General features: G+C 32.1%; 2 protein-coding genes across 6 annotated transcripts; both read left to right on the top strand.

Moving 5' to 3' along the window:
* Window positions 1-753: 753 nt before the first annotated feature.
* LOC109811014 (uncharacterized) lies at window positions 754-8,989 on the top strand. 4 transcript variants are annotated; one of them, XM_029273898.2, is made up of 9 exons: window positions 754-890; window positions 1,004-1,061; window positions 2,349-2,434; window positions 2,590-2,657; window positions 5,528-5,600; window positions 6,942-7,057; window positions 7,138-7,242; window positions 7,711-7,810; window positions 8,573-8,989. In XM_029273898.2, exons 3-9 carry the CDS (start codon window positions 2,351-2,353, stop codon window positions 8,747-8,749), a joined length of 723 nt encoding a protein of 240 aa, XP_029129731.1. In that variant the 5' UTR covers window positions 754-890; window positions 1,004-1,061; window positions 2,349-2,350; the 3' UTR covers window positions 8,750-8,989. The 4 variants fall into 4 exon arrangements, with proteins under 4 accessions (XP_029129731.1, XP_020230232.1, XP_082931840.1 ...); XM_020374643.3 differs by having other exon boundaries at window positions 2,320-2,434; XM_083075714.1 differs by having other exon boundaries at window positions 774-890; window positions 985-1,061; window positions 2,320-2,434.
* A 2,877-nt stretch (window positions 8,990-11,866) lies between these two features.
* LOC109811050 (putative serine/threonine-protein kinase PIX13) lies at window positions 11,867-16,465 on the top strand. 2 transcript variants are annotated; one of them, XR_002240811.3, is made up of 7 exons: window positions 11,867-12,024; window positions 12,425-12,864; window positions 13,089-13,224; window positions 13,307-13,449; window positions 13,829-13,952; window positions 14,037-14,969; window positions 15,197-16,465. XR_002240811.3 is itself a non-coding variant. In XM_020374684.3 (6 exons), the coding sequence occupies exons 1-6, from the start codon at window positions 11,949-11,951 to the stop codon at window positions 14,429-14,431; spliced, it is 1,314 nt and encodes a 437-aa protein (XP_020230273.1). In that variant the 5' UTR covers window positions 11,867-11,948; the 3' UTR covers window positions 14,432-15,075. The 2 variants fall into 2 exon arrangements, 1 of the variants encoding a protein (XP_020230273.1); XM_020374684.3 differs by lacking the exon at window positions 15,197-16,465 and having other exon boundaries at window positions 14,037-15,075.
* Window positions 16,466-17,719: the final 1,254 nt, after the last annotated feature.

The following is a 17,719-nucleotide window of genomic DNA, read 5'->3' as shown; positions in this document are numbered from 1 at the left end:
ATATTGTTTGGTCTTGTATTATGGACCTTAGTATAAGATTTTTTGGGTTTAGGACTTAGGGTGTAGATGTAATTTAGTAGAATGGAAAAAAATATATTATTTTGCTTTAAAAAATTCGTGTGACAAATTTGTAGTTAGAACGGGCCGTTCCGTTTTCAGAACGGCCCGTTCTGATTTAATTATTGATGTGTCATTTTTGAATTCGGAACAGGCCGTTCTGATGTTGGAACGGGTTGTTCCGTTCCATTCGTCATGTGTTTTTTTGTCATCTGGAACGGCCCGTTCTGGTCCAATATTTATGTGTTATTTGTTCATTTGGAACGGCCCGTTCTGATTTCAGAACGGCTCGTTCCGAGTGTCAGTAGTAGCTGCGTCTGTTGTCACGAGTTTTTTTTTTTGGGTAATTTAAAAAAAAATCAGTAAAAAAATCAAAAATTTAGATCCAGTGTGGTAAGGTGTATTATGGTCTACTAATTTAGATGCATCTAAGGGTGAAAATTGATGATACACCCATGAACCACTTGTGAAAGTGGTCTTTCAGAGAATTCACCCGTTAGTTTCATTGAACTGCAAGACAAAAACAATTGAAAATGTTTGTGTAAAATTAAAAATTAAAATAGGTTTTTTTAAAATATAAAAGCTCGTATATTTATAAGTAACAAATGAATAATTAAACTAATAAAAAAGTAAAAATGATACTGGTGTAATTTTATCTTTTAGAAAAAAAATAAAGGGATGAATAAAAATTACCTCAGGTCAATGAAATGAGAGGGAAACGTTTAGTTTCAGTTTAAGATTTTCTTTCTCGTTTACAGAATTCGGTTTCACCGTTTCAAATCAAATTCAGATTCGATCTCTACCACCATTGTCCTCCATCTCCGATCTCCATTGTTAGTAACTTCGTGTCTTCTTCCTTTTACAGTGCCACATAACAGGATCTCTTACAACTGTCATATTTATTTATTTATTTATTTTTATTTTTAGTTTTTGGTTTCCGTTGCAGGTTGCAGCTCCTTCGGGTTTTGGTTTCGGAATTGATTCAGAAGCTGCGAATATTTCAGGTACATAATTGGCGAATCTTTGTTGGAAGGTTTTCATATTTTACTTATCGGTTTTAGTTAGGAGCTGAATCTCGATCACTTTAGGTCTATGATTTTGTGAACACTGCCTTTTTTGGTTTATGGGAGCATATTGGTGTGTGTGATGCATTTGGAATGCAATTCGTTATGGTTTTCTGATTAGCAGGTTTTTGCTGCTTTATCGTATCTGTTGATAGAGATGTTTTGCCTTGTTTTATAAAAGTTAGGTCTGCAAAGTTGTTCATGCTTTACACAGTTGTGTTTGTCCCTCCCCAGCCTTTAAAAACTTCATCAGTCTCCGATGAGAACCTCACGGTGAATCCGTCACGGGTTGCAACCCACCTTACTTCATATTCTTCTCTATGAAGGACAAATAATCTCTCTCATCGTGTGTGTGTGTGTTTGTTTGTGTTCCTTCATGGATTCTATAGCATATTATTTCATTTTGATATTAATTTTTTTTTTATCTGAGTTTGACTAGTTCTATTTTTAGTTTCTCGATCTAAGGCATTTACGTGATATGAGTGTTGGAACAAGATTTATGGCTGAAATGTTGAACGGTTTGGATTTCATTTTGGTACATATGAAATCAAATAAAAAATGATCAGATCAGCCTGTTGGGTGTTATAGTGATGGACTTCTTACATGCATTTGGGGACTTACTGATGGGCCATTATCTTCCTTTCTTTGTACTTTTCCCTTTTTGTTTTGCAGTAATCTAATAGAAACTTTGGTCTTTGTTTCACACAGAACATTCTAGTCTTATGGCTCTAGGATCCTTTGGCTATTTATAATTCAAACCTTTCTAAATATCATCTTCTCTACCTTTAGCTTTGTCAGCAACCTCATACTGTAGTAATAGTTTTGTTTTGCTTTAAGAATATAGTGAGGTGGAATTATTTTGTAATGGTAAACTTGTCAGATTTTCAATTTACGCGTTTAAATAAAAATTCAATTATAATTTATATATCACTAAAGAAATTGGTATAATTTGATTTATTTAATATCTGTAGTCTGTACCATAGAAAGGTATTACTGTTGCAAAAAGAGGCACCAGTATGCCCATGCTTGGAAGCAAAGGTTAATTCAACTTTAAACTTGTTGAAATAGTTTGATTCATATTTGGCGTGTTCGATTGTGTTTAAAATTTGGGTAGCTTGATCAGATTAGCTTTACTAATAATTTTTCCAGTTTTATATATAATTAATTGTTTCTTTGCCTGATGATGTTTGATTTATAGATAATTAGTATAATTGCTGAACACTGTAGTTATGGGAATCAGTAAAACAGAAATAAACTTGAGGAGGTTGCTTGCAGCTTCTCCTCAACAGCAAAACCAGGCAAAACTTATACATGTAAGTCTGAAGATAAGTCTTGACTATTTATTTGGGTTGACAGGGTTATGCCTATAATCTTTTATAATTTTCTTGAAATATGTATTATTAATTTAGTCATTTGTTAACTCTGGAAAACACAAACTTGATCATTAGTTGATTCTTGCATTCTGCAGTATGTTGCTACTTTGCGTGAACAAGTGGAACAATTGGCTGATGAAAGGACACCGGAAGGCTTACCGAGGTGTTGTATGTCCCTTTATTTACCATCTGATACACATAGATGTAATGGAATTATTAGTGAAACTACATAACTTCAGTGTTTGTTCATACATCACAACACAATAATCAGTTAGTTTTAATTTTTGGAGATCTTACCCTTTATACTAATATACCTTAAGTGGCAGGGGAGGATCTTCATAGGATGGGCGAAGGTGGCTGCCCCAAAAGTTTAAGAATTCCATTGAATAGAAATATCTAAAAGAAAAAATTAGCCATACTTTACCTTAAACATGATCAAAACAATCTTAGGGCCACCCCAATTTATTTTAATCAATATCTACTACTATTAAGTAGGGTAGGATTTTCTTTCTGAAAATGGGCAGTTTTTGGGTTTGAACAGATGAATGTTGGAAACTAATACTTATTGAAATTTTAGGAGTGTAGTGGAAAGAAAAAAGAGGAGTGATGATGTTGTAATATAAAATAGTAATCTAATACTTTTATTTATGCTAACATTCATGCTAATATTCTAGGTCAATGTGGAGCAATTAGTATAAGCCCAGCCTAGTAACATACCTAACATAATAGGAGTACTACCACAATAATTATCCATATAATCAAACATACATATAGTTCCAGCAGCGTACGGAATAAAAGAATGCTATTATTTTATTATTCACAATGAGCTCTCTTGAAAATATTACTCTCATTGAACATAAGTTGTGTTTTCCTGCCTTGTAACTCTAAGATTTATAGAAATGATTATATTAAATTCCTTTAGAGGGCATTTGGTATACGAAAGATTTTTACTTTCCTGAAAATCTAATATTGGGAATGTCAGTTTTCCGTGTTTGGTTTGTTATTTAAAAAATAACATTCCTAGGAAGCATTGTTTCCCAAGAATGGTTTTTCCATGGATTTCCCACAAAATTATTCCCATAGGGGTGGTGGAAAATGTAATGACCTGGCAGGTTCCTACATTTTATAGCTTCGCTAGTCACAGCAGAAAACATAAATATAACTAACTACCTAGGGTTAGCATTCAAGTAGTTCCCAGATATACATGCAATAATATATCCATAGGAATTTAAAATCAATTGGAAATCATAAATCTCTCTCAATGGAACTACATCATGTCCCGTACACATATACATCTACAGTAATCCAAAACTAAAATGTAAACCTAGGTTATTAGTCAAGCTACTCTACAAATTAGCTACAAAAAGTAGCACCAAGCTACACCGCCATCCAGCATAGCTCTCAACTCAACCTTCTCCAACCTATCCTTGCCCTGCTTTCATAAATCACAATCCAACCATACATAAACATTCAAGGTAAACTAGCATTCAAAAATAACAAGGTATAAAAGTATTAAACTAGCTATACAACAACTTAAATAACTTAACATTCAACAACCACTTAAGGCAATAGCTTAGCAACATAACATTATCCTCAACTTACAACACAATCAAGCAACTATCAACATGTTAACACTACATGTGAACAACACAACTCAATTTTCATTTTGAACAACACAACCATAGTACATCTTATCCACACAACATCATAGTATATGAACAACATAATTCATCAACTCAACATTGTCTGATTTCATTACACTGCACCCGATGTTGTCTAGGCAGAGAATCTCTGTTTTGATCATGCCTGATGTCACTCAACTTGGAGTTTGATGTCACCAAGTCAAAGAGCTCCAGAGACATCCACGCTTGGTACCATTCAACCCATGTCTAATGTGACTAAATCAAAGAACTCTTCTCTAACTCATGTTCGATGCTACCAATCCCATGTTCAGTGTCAGTGAGACAGAGAACTGTGGCTTGCATCACACCTGGTGCCTTGAAGTTGCGCCCAACATGCAACCAAGAAATGATCACAACTCAACAAAATCTTCCCAACATGTTCAAGAACCTCAAAACCCCACAACACAAGGATAACAACTTAAATCATCCACACAACCATGGTTTCATGAAATCAAACAACCTACAACTTAGACAATCCAACAAAGATTCAAGTTGTAGCTTCCCTTACTTCTAAATTCAAGAGAAAAGAGGAGAAGGAAGAAGAAAGTCGAGACCCTTCGAAGAACTCCACACCAGTCCTCCAAGGTCTTTGATTCGAGGCTCTCCAAGCTTGAATTTCTACTTAGCAACTCTACACAATCTTCTACACTCTTATGAAGGCTAGTAAGAAGAAAGGGAAATTTCAAAATTTCAGAGTTCCTCTCACTAACTTTTCTTAAGAATGAATATATGAAGTTCAAGTCTTAAAGAAAACTTTATATACTTTTCTGAGATTGATCAGTTTGACCTCTGCTCAAAGCAGCTCCCCAAACACCATAACTCATCAGGATTCCTAACTCCTTAGAGTTCTACAACTAATCAACTAAGCACATCAAGATATATAAATTAATGAAACAATAATTATTAATAAAACTCAGTGTTATAGGAAACTAACTTTCCTAAGGTAAAAATAAAATTTTAATGTAGTAAAAATGTTATGTTTATTTGTTTATTTAATGCAGTGAAAATATTTGATTCCAAAGTAACATTTAAAAACATTTCTGGAAACATTTATGATCAACCAAACAAATTTTCATAATTCCAAGGAATCACGATTCTTAAGATTTATGATTCTTAGGAATCATGATTCCCAAACACGAAAAAATTTGTCATGTACCAAATGCCTCCTTATAGTAAACCTACTTCATTATTTGTTTCATCTTCCACCTCCCCTAGATAGTCAATAATCTTCTCTTCTCCTTTGTTATTTATAAAACTAAAGCTGTTGTATTCCCCCTACTTTCTATGTGTTTCTCTGCTGAATGTGTGTGCATTCATTTGTGTGTATATAAGCTATGCTCTGGTTATGCAGGATTTCAAAGGCCACGTTGAATGATTATTCAGAGAAGATTGAAGCCATTGCTTCCAAATTGGTTAACCATGTGGTATGTATTTGTGAAATAATGTATCCTGGAGAGCTATTGAAGTGTAAAAAAGATCCTTAGGCAACATTTGTTTTATGGTGATACAATAAATGAAATACAAATTACACATTATAAAAATAAAAACATTGCCCTATATGACTATATCTGTTTTACATAGGTAAATCAGTCCTATAAACTTTGAGGTAAGGGTCTGCTTGGTTCAGGTTAAATTGGTGGTTAGTGATCAGGTGGAAATTTTATGGATATTACTTCACACTTAGTTTATCATCATTGTTAAATAATGGCGACATCACATATTTTTAATAAAAAAAGAAAGTATAATGGAAGATGTCTTCATTGTCAGTAATGAGGATTCTATTTTGTAAGAGAAGAATAAATTGAAGAGATAAGACTTTTGAAATTAAAGAGAAAATTATGCAAGTAAAATATTTGAATAAAACATGTAATTTCTATGTGTATTGGTTTGATATGGTGTAATTAAATTTAAATTCAAATTGGGATTGACTAATATTAGGCAATAATGTTCGAGAGGAATAGAAAAAAAATTAAACTATGATATACTTGATGCTTGAGAAACCATGTGGCTTACCAAGAGAAAGATAGATTCTTAAAATCCTCTTATTCACGAGTAAGTACTCGTATTTACAATTTAGAGGTAGATGTAAGATGGAAATATAAATATATTCATTTGGATAGGATACTGGAGAGAAGAAGAAAAGAAAGCCAACAGAAGCGAGGCAAAGCAGTTAGATTAGGTATGTGGAACAAGACAGTTAAAACTGCTAGGTGGTTTAGATCAACAAAAGGGATAATAGCAGGGGCTTAAGTGGGGGACATGCAGAAGAGAGGTATTCTGATATGATTGTATTGGAGAACCAAACACTAGCGCAGCTGTAGATGGAAAAACGCTTTGTTAAAGGTGAAAGCCTTGGATGTGATATTATTTCCTTTTTCTGTTGAAATTCAATAAATCTTTGCATATTTTTTCACTTTCATTTCTCCGCATTTTTTCTTGTGGGTTGATAGCACATTGTCACTTGGATCATAACTTATGTGCAGAATCATTTTAATTTTTCAACTCCTTTTCCACTTAACTTAATCAACCAAACAAACTTTAAGGATTTATTACAAAGTGGAGAAAATCATAATACATTCACTATTGAATGTGAAAATTGTATATAAAATATAAACATTTAATGGCTTGGTTTTTTGTGACCTTGTGGGAATGCATCATGAAATCATAAAATTTGCTCATTTTTTGTTTGTTACCTTTCATGTATTTCACTTTAGTTTTGGCCAAATAGGCATCATCGTTTAATCACATAATTTTTTTTAACCCAGCCTGACCCAGAAGTATCCGAGAAGGACTTTGAAGGGAATTTTGTTAAAGAAAACCCTTCTGAAATTGAGGAAAAAAAGAAGATACCCCTTTCTTCTGGATTGAGAAGAAGGCCTGTGTAAGCTATAGTTAGCCTTTCTTACTGCTACGTGTATTTTGTAGGCTGTTTTACCGTTGCTCATCTGATTCATTGGACAGACCGGCCTCTAGTACTGAAGATAGAGCACACGAGCCAGCTGAGACTGACCACACACCACATGTTAAACTGGATGCTACGGCACATGCTCACATTGAAAAGCACAGGTACTGTGTTTACTTGAATTGTTATTTAAAGTTTATGTAATGGTGGGTCAACTGAACAGACTCAGTCCTGCTTTGGTGAAGAGTACCTAACTTACAAATATTCATGTCAACTTGTCTAGAACAACAAAGTATATCTTTCTTCAGGACAAGCACTGATGTATTAAGGTCAATTGTTGGGATACATTTTTAGTGACTTACCAGTTATGTTGCTGGCTTAATATGGTGGACTATTAGGGTCATATAGATTCGGTAGTTTACTTGGTCATCATTGACTAGTCCTCAGCATGTTCCGGAATCACTATCATTACGATACCAATACCTAACAATTGTCATTGAATTATGTATGCAAATGTTTTAAATAAAAACTTTTATAGTCACTTACCTTGACACTCTAGGCTTTTTGCATTTATTGCACTTTTTCTTTTAACTTCACTCGAGTGTTTTATTTTGTTCATTTTTTTACTCTAGAAAGCTTCAAGATGATTTGACTGATGAGATGGTGGTATTGGCAAAGCAACTCAAAGAGAGTAGTCTCGTGATGAACCAATCCCTGAAAAACACTGAAAAGGTCCTATTCTCATGTTTTTCATTCAATCCTGCTTGCGTAACTCTGCTAAACGGTTGTATGAGATGGCGATACTAAATGTGTCCTATAATAGCGTGGTGAGAGTGAAGGGGACTGTTAATACCTTATGATGACAGTGATCTGATAGTCAATACAGTTCTCGTCCCCCCTTTTAACTCAAATGAAATTTGGTTTTATTATTTTATAATTATCTATAATCTATAAGTCTTTTTTGCATATACATTTTATTTTCTAATTTTACCCTTAAAACCGTTTTTTCATTTTCAATTACGAACAACTCATACCTTTCAAATAACAATTTCACTATTTCTTTTTGTTTTTATTTTTTATTTTTAAATGAGAGAGACAAGGAGTATTTTTTTCTGCTAGTTATTTTATAATAAAAATATATCTCTTCTGGTGATCTTGATAGCAATGAGTTATATTTATACATGTCCCCTCCCACGATGTGAATATATATGAAATGGAAGGCGGTCAGATTTTTAGGATTGAATATTCTTTGTATGGTCCTTATTTATTGCATTATTCTACTTTCATCTTCTTGAAAGTTTGTCATAACAGATTTATTTTTGTACTGCGGCCTATAGCTATGGAGGTTCTGTAATATTACTTCTACACACTGAGGGCATGCTATAGTGTTGATTCATCAGTCATAACCTTGCTATTTGGTTGAATATTGTCTCACATTTGGGTGTTTGAATGATGAGGTGTTAACCTAATGAATTGACTGTGGCTGGCTTGCAGATACTTGATTCTACCGAGAAGGCTATTGAGCATAGCTTGGCAAGCACCGGTCGAGTCAATGTGCGAGCAAGCGCAATCTACTCGGAGAGTTCCAAGACTTCTTGCTTAACTTGGCTTGTCATGTTTGTGATGACATGTGTATTTGTCATGGTTATTCTTCTAATCCGTGTCACATAGTGTAGTTTCACTTTGGTAGAAATAACTTCCAATGTAGTTGTTACCATAATGTAAATTTTCCTTCCACTCATTTAAATTGGAAAAGATAAAGAAACAAAAGTTTTTTTTTTCTAAGAAAGTGTTATATATGCTCTTTTACAATAATTTCTGATGTAGTTTCGCTGTAATTTTTTTTATAAATCTTTCTATGTATTCTCCGCGAAGAGCATTCAATAACTAGACGCATTTATATTTTATGCATGTTATGCTGTGTGGTGCAATTAATTCATACGTTCACAATATAAGAACTGTGATATCAGGATCGTCCTGATATTTTATGGGTTCTAGTCGAAATAAGGATGAATTTTTTATTTATAAACAATTTAGAATGTAAGTATTTATAATATAAAACTAGATACATGATTTAATTAAGGTTTAATATCTCTGCTAGTTTATGATTTTTTTTTTGAAAATTTTTAATTAGGTCTTAAATTATACATATATATATATATTATAATTTGGTGTTTCATTTTTTATAATTTAGTCTCTACAATTAGAAATTTGTTTATAACTTGATATTTAATTTGACTTAATATTTTTATTTTTTTTATACTTAGATAATCATATTAAATTACTATGTAATGTTATTATTCATGTGTATTAGGTTTTAAATCTCATTGGTTAAAATTTTATGTTATTCTAGAATTGTTATGATTAAAGAGATTATGAAAATTTTTATAGGTAGATTAAAATCTATTAAACACTTATAATGATATATAAAATAATAATTTGAGGTGACTTTACATATATCAAGATTTTATAAAAATATATTTCATAAAATGTAAACAAATATCTAGTCTTAAGGACAAAATTACAAATATATATATATATATATATATATATATATATATATATGAATGATTTGATTACAATTTTTTTTATTTAGAAACCTGATCAAGATTTCCAAAAAGTTTATAGATCATATCATGTATTAAACCTTTAATATAAAAAAATTAACATGTTTTATTACATTAAAGAAATAACAATGTTAACAAATCTAAAATAAATATACTATATTTTATATTCAATTTACTTTCATACTGTTGTTTATTATAAAGCAATATATGAAAAATAATATATCTCTAAATTAAAAGGATAAAAATAAGACAAAAATAAATTAAGAAATTATAATCAAACTTGAAAATTTTAGAGGGATCAAAAACATATTTTACCCCTTTTATAAATGTAATATATAAAATTAACAATAAAGATAATAAGACATTATAATCGTATCACTTTATATTTGAATATATAAAAATATATATAAGATGATAAGTTGAATTTATTTTTAAAATAATATAAAAATTATAACACAATTATATTGTTTTAAAAAAAAAATGGATCTCTCTTGCTCGTGAGTCCTGGATAGTTGTCCCTATAATCAAGGCCCAAGACTAATCCTGCTTTAATATAGTATAGATATTGTACACCAAAAATAATAGTATAAATATTAATAAAAATGCTAACAGCACATTATTTAAGCACACTCACTTTAATTGATTGAAACTTATTAAAAAAAACACAAATTTTGATAGGTTTTACATTTCATTTAATGATTCTTTTTTTTAAATTTGTAATTTTTAATAAATTCTAACTTATAAAAACGAGTGTGTTAGAGAATATATTGTTAACCTTCATCAAATATTAAATACATTTAAATTTGACTTAATAAAGAAATTGATTAACTAAATAAATTATCATTTTTTTATTTTAAGAGCATAGCCGGAAAAAAAAAACTCAATAAGACAGTAAAAGTTGTATTGCTTTATGGTGCTTTGATGTATGTTAATAAATTTTACTTTTGATAATTTTATAAAATTTATTTTAGTTAAAAATGAATTTGAAGTTATAAATACAAAATGATTACTTTTTTTATTATTTTTTATTATTACAATTGATTGCCTTAAACGTGGGCTTGACAGTTTGAGATATAGAACTATTGTATACCGTCAAATGCTTCAATCAAGTTTTTACAGTTTTAAAACATAATCTTTTAATTTTAAAAACTTTTTACCGAATTACTATCTGAAAGGTTAAAAGTTAAAATTATTAACTTAAATTATTGTTTTTATTTTAAATTAACTGACAGAATATTAAAGTTTAAAATGGCGGAAGATTTTTCGGTGTTTCGAATTTGGAGGGTTAAACATTTTCCATAATTTTATAACATAACACTTGACTTGAGAATAGAAGGTACAAAAATTGTTTCAGAAATGTGTTTTCGCTTCATAATAAAATCAGAATCTGTTTTAGAAAATAGTATATAAAATATCACTTAATTGTTGATTTTTTATTTATTTATGCATATACATCTCAGAGCTGATAATATTAATTTGCACTCACAAATTGTTTTTACTAAATATTATTTTAACACTATGAACTTCATTATTAACTTAAAAAATAAGTTTAAGATAAATATCACTTCAATTAAAGATTTTAATTATATATTTTTTACAGTGTGATTTGAATCGAGAAGCATCTCCATATAAACAATCCAAAATTTCTCTCGTCATTAAGGGGACTTAGAAAGTTAAAATAAATAAATTATAATTGACTGCTCCCCTGAATGTTTTCTACATCCAAGTGTTTTATATCAGTTAAATAAATTTAGTTAATTAGAATCATAATTTTGTCACGCGTATGCTTTATTTATGTTTTGTTGACTTTTACTAAAATAAGACCAAAATTATGTTTTTGTCGATATATATTTTTTATCCAATAACTTTATAATAAAATGTTAAAAACCTTTTTGGAGTAATTGTCAGAGAATATATAATTACTCATAACTGATTTCTGATTGCAGATGATAGGAATTGAGTTTATCTAGAAGAGTGATGCCTTAATAGAAGAAGAAAAATAAAAGGCAAAAGTGGTCACAGATTTTTCTTTTTTGACGCTATAAAGCTTTTATGATTATTGTTGAATTCAGGGAACTGTAATGAACAAGCAACCGATGTTATTGGGCAACAGCAGCAATTAGCATTGCATTTTCTTGGAGAATTCTTGGAACCTTCCTTTGTTTACACGTGTCAACTGTCAAGTAATATTTTCTGTGCTCTTTTTACACTGCTGTCACTATAAAACCAAGTCACATACGCCTCTCAGCGTTTCTCTCTTAACCTTTCTCTGCTGAGGTAAATGCAGAAACAACTCAAACTCAATGGGAAATTGTTGGAGTCTTCAATCACGTTATCCCCCCGAGTCCAGTACTGCCCCCAACCCCAACAATCAATTAGGTAAACCAACATGTCAACAACACTTTCCTTATTTCATTCATAGAATTATTATAGAAACTCTACGTGCTAAAAATGTATCTTCCATGAATATGAAATCAAATATTTTCAAGAAAGGAGAGTTCATGGGTTTTTCCTTGGTGGATTTCTTGTTATTGCTTTGCTTGCTAGCATAAGTGCACAATCATTTCATCAATTTAAAACCAATTCAACAAGTCAAGCACAGAAGTCAACCTCAATTTGCAGCTAATTTAAAACATAGAAGATACTCCTTGGCAATAGCAATAGTTCATTATGAAAGATTTGATCCTGTTTCTGACAATTCAGATTTAAGACTCGAGTATCCTAGCATCATTTTGTTACTTTACATGACAAAGTTTGTCTTGCTGTTCCAATCTCTCAGGGAGTATTCAGTTTTCTTCTGGTCTCAGCAACGCAAGATTGATACAAAATGGCAATTCTACTTCTCTTGGTCATAGCAGCCACTCTGGAGGAATCAGCAGGTTATTTGGGCCAAGTAGTAGCAACAACTTCTCAACGGGCAATAACACTAGCACATCCCTTTGGGGCTCTGAGAATAGCCAAGCCTCTCGAGTCAGAGATGAAGAGGAGTTTCCTCAAGGGCAGATCTTGGATGTTGCAGACTTGAGAGCATTTACTTTGGCAGAATTGAGGGCTGCCACCAGAAATTTCAGAGCTGACACTTTGTTAGGTGAGGGGGGTTTTGGCAAAGTATTCAAGGGTTTGATTGAAGATAAAGCAGCAAAAAAAAGAGGTGAGGGGTTGACTATTGCCATCAAGAAATTGAATTCTGAAAGCAGGCAAGGAATTGCGGAATGGCAGGTATTGGCATTAGTAACACTTCAAAATTAGGATCACACCTTTTATTGATATGTGACTTAGGACTACTTAAATACAAGTTAAAAGTACTTTTCAGAGTTTTTCTATTAAAGGTTTTTTTTTTTTTTTTTCAATTAAGAAACTTTCAAAAGTACCTTTAAATTTGTATCCAAACTGACTCTTGACTTATATGTTTAGTATTTATATTGATGCTTTCTTTTGTGCAGTCAGAGGTGAATTTCTTAGGGAGACTTTCTCATCCCAACCTTGTTAAGTTGTTGGGATTCGGAAGAGAGGATAATGAGCTGTTTCTGGTGTATGAATTTATGCATCGTGGAAGCTTGGATAACCACCTATTTGGAAGTAAGAACTAAGTGCTAATAGCATGTGTAACAAATTGATTAGTCATTTTATCTAATCTATGCACATGATTTTGGTTCTGCAGGAGGTGCAAATGTTCGGCCACTTTCTTGGGACACAAGGCTAAAGGTTATGATTGGAGCGGCAAGGGGACTGAATTTCCTTCATTCCTTGGAGAAGAAAATTATATATAGAGATGTCAAACCCTCAAATATACTAATTGACAAGGTAAGGTTCATGGTTCGTACATTGAATATCCCATTATGATACTGATTAGATAAATTTCTCTATAAACTCTGTTAAGGAAAAAAAAAAAAGAAGGAAAATTGGGATAAGCTTCTCCATAAACTAAAATTAGTTCATGCATGGGTTAAAAGTAATTTTAGCTTATGAAAAAGTTTTTTCATTCTTCCTTCCTATTTTTATCATCCAAAAGTACTTACAAAAAAGTTTACTCAACGAGGCCTTATCCCATTTTGCAATTGAATGTCTTGAAAAGTGAAAAACAAAATTCTTTTATCCAACTTGGAGCATGCATGCTATTGAAGAATTCATGGCAAATGGTAATGTAAGAAAAAATCTTTCTAATTTTTTGCTGTTGTCACAGACATATGCAGTAAAGTTATCGGACTTTGGCTTAGCCAGATCTGTTACTTCGCCTGATCAGAGTCACGTATCAACACAGGTTATGGGGACTCACGGCTATGCTGCTCCTGAATACATAGCAACAGGTAATACCAACAAATTTACTCTTAAACCGTTCATAATCTTGTCGTGGAAACGTGACGCTAAATAGTCTCATTTCAATCTTGTAGGCCATTTGTATGTGAAAAGTGACGTGTATGGATTTGGAATTGTTTTGGTGGAGGTGCTGACTGGCAAAAGGATAAATGATATATTGCGGCTGAGTGAGAAAACGTCCTTGAGGGATTGGCTAAAATCAAATCTACTAAATAGAGGGAAAATAAGAAGCTCTATGGATGCAAAGTTGGAAGGAAAGTATCCAAACAACTTAGCTTTGCAAGTAGCTGAACTAGCTCTCAAATGCATACAAGCAGAGCCCAAAGTGAGGCCATCAATGAAAGAAGTTGTTGAAACATTGGAACAGATTGAAGCAGCCAATGAGAAACCAGCTGATAACAGCAGAAAACGGGTTACTCGTTCCCGGCCAGTTCAACAACATGGCCAGCCAGAGCCAGATAGTGGTTAATGGAATTGAACCCATCAACACTATATTCCTTTGCAGCTGATGAATTGTGGACTTGAGGCATCTTTGGGTAAACTTTTTTTGAAGTACTTCTAGAAGAGAAAAATAGAAAAAGAAAAAGAAATAAATTTCTCCATAAACTAATATTAGCTCATGTATTAATTAATTTGTAGAAGCTTTTTTCTCCAAAATCTTATTTTTAACTTACATATAAGCTAGTTTTAACTTATGGAGAAACTTAATTCAATTTCTTTTTTAAAGTGCTTCTGGAAAAGTTTATCAAAACACACCCTTAAAGATCTTATTGACTTATTGCTAAATGCTAAAAGTGCCTCTACTTCAGTGGCCTAGTGGAGTTGAGCTTGTACAGTATGCATACACATATGCCAAAAGGATCTGGGAATGCATTTGGCTTTGGGGTAAAGCCCCGAGGGTATCTGCCCAAGGGAGATCCTGGGGTGTTTAGCATTATGTGCACCCCAAAACTAGGAGAAAGAGGCTTCAAACTAGGCTGACCCCTAGTATATTGATAAACAAGAAGGTGCCCCTTGTCCATCTCTATTTTTCCATTAATTCTTACACTTAATTATTCTCGGAGTTTGTATTGTATCAATCAATGAATATTGAATAGTTGTTCTTTTGTGTAATTTTTTTTCAATTTCTTATACTAACGACTCATACTTGCTACAATAACAACAATAGTCTTGTCCTACTATGGTCCTGCTGCTGATCATGGTCCCCTAACAAGTTCTGAATACATTGCCGCAGGTAATGTCAACAAGTTGCCTCCTTCAAGTTGATCTTTATTAAGCTGTTGAGAAATGCCAATGAAGTAGGTCACTGGTATGTTAAATCCAATTTGTATGAGAAATTATTAGGTAGTTCTAACATGATATATAATCAAGTGTTATTAAATTTTTCACATAAATTGAAAAACTTAAATATATATTATATAGTGATTGATTTGGACGATAGATATTTAGCAATACTGCACTACCTAATAATTTCTAGATATGTAAGGATTTGGGATTGTTTTGATGGAGATGCTGGCTGGTAAGCGGATACGTGATAGTCCATACTGGATTAGTGGGTTGAGCTTGTAAAATGCACATATATATGCCAACAGGACCAGCAGAACATGTTTGGGTTAGGGATGAAACAGTGATAGTGTCTGCACTGCCAAACTGATAAAAACAGATAAGGCTAGCAAAGTGTGCACTTGATTAGATACTTGAAAATAAGGCTAGCTTGAAACGGTGATATAATTGACACATAGCTTTTACTTACTGCACCCCCAAAAAGCAAAGTGGCACTTGATTGGATACTTAAAACTAGGATGAAATTATCAATTAATATGTAAAAGGGGTGAAATTAATAATAATGAAGTTGAGGACTCTTGGCTTCGTTACCAAAACTGAAGAGATGAGATAGAAAGAATGAAATTCTCGACAGCACCAAAGTGCCATGTGAGTGGAGACTCATTGTGAAGCAAATGTGGTGGCATGCTTTCTTTCTCATTGACCCAGTTGTCTCTTAAAACATGATCCGAAGCAATTGGTATCTAACTCTAGGAAGTCCCAATTCACTTTTCCATTAAACGTGCTGCTAAAGTAGCAGGAGACAAGGAAAAAGAAACGGATTCTGCATCATATGCCAAAAATCATTATCATAAAGTCATAAACGCCAGAAAGAGAGAAGACCGAAGGAAGGAAGCATGATTAAGAAGATAATTAATGTGACTGTGGAATTGACATTCATACAATCATACTCTTTTCAAACCTTTAATTTGTTATATTCGGTCAAGTTAGGTACCGCTTTATTGGAGTCAAATTTCTAAACATTGGTTTTTCACATAAAAAGAAAAAAAAAAATGACGATCAAAGTTTTGTGTAATGACACTAGACTCCAAACTACCAAAATTTTAAAGCCTTTATTTCATATTTTTTCACACTTGCAGCGACTTTCCATTTTCTATTTCTTTCATATTTGTATAAATACTCCCATATAAATGAAAATAAAACACATTTTTTTCTTACATCTTTCTTCTCTTTATCTCTACTCTCTCTCTCTCTATGGATATATTGTTTTGTTTTTATTTATATTGTTTCTTAACAAATTTCATAATTCAAAAAAAAAATTAACTGCCACAGCCCACAGCACAATATGAAATTAGCACTTTCAAAGAGACCAAATATGGTCTTACAGCTTGTGGCTCGTGATAGTCATTTTCAATTCGGGCCAAGTCAACCTGAAAATAATTGGATCCAATGGACTGTACTTGCTATCCAATGGCCCAAATTGGGCACATTAAGCCTATTAAATATTTAATAAATGTCCGATGAGTGATAGCTCTAATGAATATAATATATTTACAATTTTGCTTCCCTTCAAAACTATTAAGAGAAAAAAAAAAGTTTCTTTTTCAAAGTATGGAATTTATGAATTCCTTCTCTAAGCTTAAACCACCATCATAACTCACTGCGTTTTCCTCAGCTTTACCTAACATATCACTTATCACTAGCCATAGAGAATACAGATGTATACGGGTTAAATTATATATTTTTTATTTCTCAGGAATATTACGATTTTCTTTTACTGGATTCCCAATTTAAAAATAATAAAATATGGTCCCATATAATTTCTTTTAGTTACGTTTCTTGTTTATTTTCTTTGATAAGTGCTTATTATACTATATAGGTACCCGATCAATTTAGTATCGAAAATTTCAAGATTAGTTGGAAAAAAAAATGCTTAAATAAAAGAGACAATTGTATCAGTGAATACTTACCTATGATTTGACGCCTTCAGTAGCCAAACCTATTTTATGGTTCGACTCTCGATAGCCAAACTCTTTGTTCATGTGTTCGATTCTCTCAATAATCGAACCCTTTTCTTATAGTTCAACCCCAACTAAAAATGCTTAAGATGGTTGAATGGTTGAAATCCTCCCATCAATACAACTAAATAGGAAAGGTGAGAAAATGAATATTAATCAAGATCATTAGAGCATCAACACACTAAACCATCATTAAAGAGCTATTGCTTAATTGGTAATTAGAGATAAAAGTCCACAAGCCCAAAATCCACTATAAATAGTATAAATAGAATATTATATATTGGGGCAAGATTATAATTGTTCACTCATTAATTTATTAGTAACATGTATTATTTTGAAACAAATCCTTACTTGAGTTTTATAGTACCTTTGGTAAGTATATATCCATCCATTAGATTGTTTGGTCGTCGACTACTTGTTAGAGAAACTTGAGAGTGAATGAGCATTGGAGAAGA

Source organism: Cajanus cajan, chromosome 5, assembly GCF_000230855.2.
Source record: "Cajanus cajan strain Asha chromosome 5, NIPB_CcT2T_4, whole genome shotgun sequence".
Lineage (NCBI taxonomy): Eukaryota > Viridiplantae > Streptophyta > Magnoliopsida > Fabales > Fabaceae > Cajanus > Cajanus cajan.
This window is presented reverse-complemented; position numbering and strand designations above follow the sequence as displayed.

What these genes read in the sequence shown, in the direction of transcription:
- LOC109811014 (XM_029273898.2), top strand. Translation starts at nt 2,351, where the DNA reads ATGGGAATCAGTAAAACAGAAATAAACTTGAGGAGGTTGCTTGCAGCT. An exon ending in ACACCGGAAGGCTTACCGAG is followed by an intron (nt 2,658 to 5,527) that starts GTGTTGTATGTC and finishes CTGGTTATGCAG; the next exon opens with GATTTCAAAGGCCACGTTGA. An exon ending in CCCTGAAAAACACTGAAAAG is followed by an intron (nt 7,811 to 8,572) that starts GTCCTATTCTCA and finishes GCTGGCTTGCAG; the next exon opens with ATACTTGATTCTACCGAGAA.
- LOC109811050 (XM_020374684.3), top strand. Translation starts at nt 11,949, where the DNA reads ATGGGAAATTGTTGGAGTCTTCAATCACGTTATCCCCCCGAGTCCAGT. An exon ending in GGATAACCACCTATTTGGAA is followed by an intron (nt 13,225 to 13,306) that starts GTAAGAACTAAG and finishes TTGGTTCTGCAG; the next exon opens with GAGGTGCAAATGTTCGGCCA. An exon ending in TCCTGAATACATAGCAACAG is followed by an intron (nt 13,953 to 14,036) that starts GTAATACCAACA and finishes TCAATCTTGTAG; the next exon opens with GCCATTTGTATGTGAAAAGT.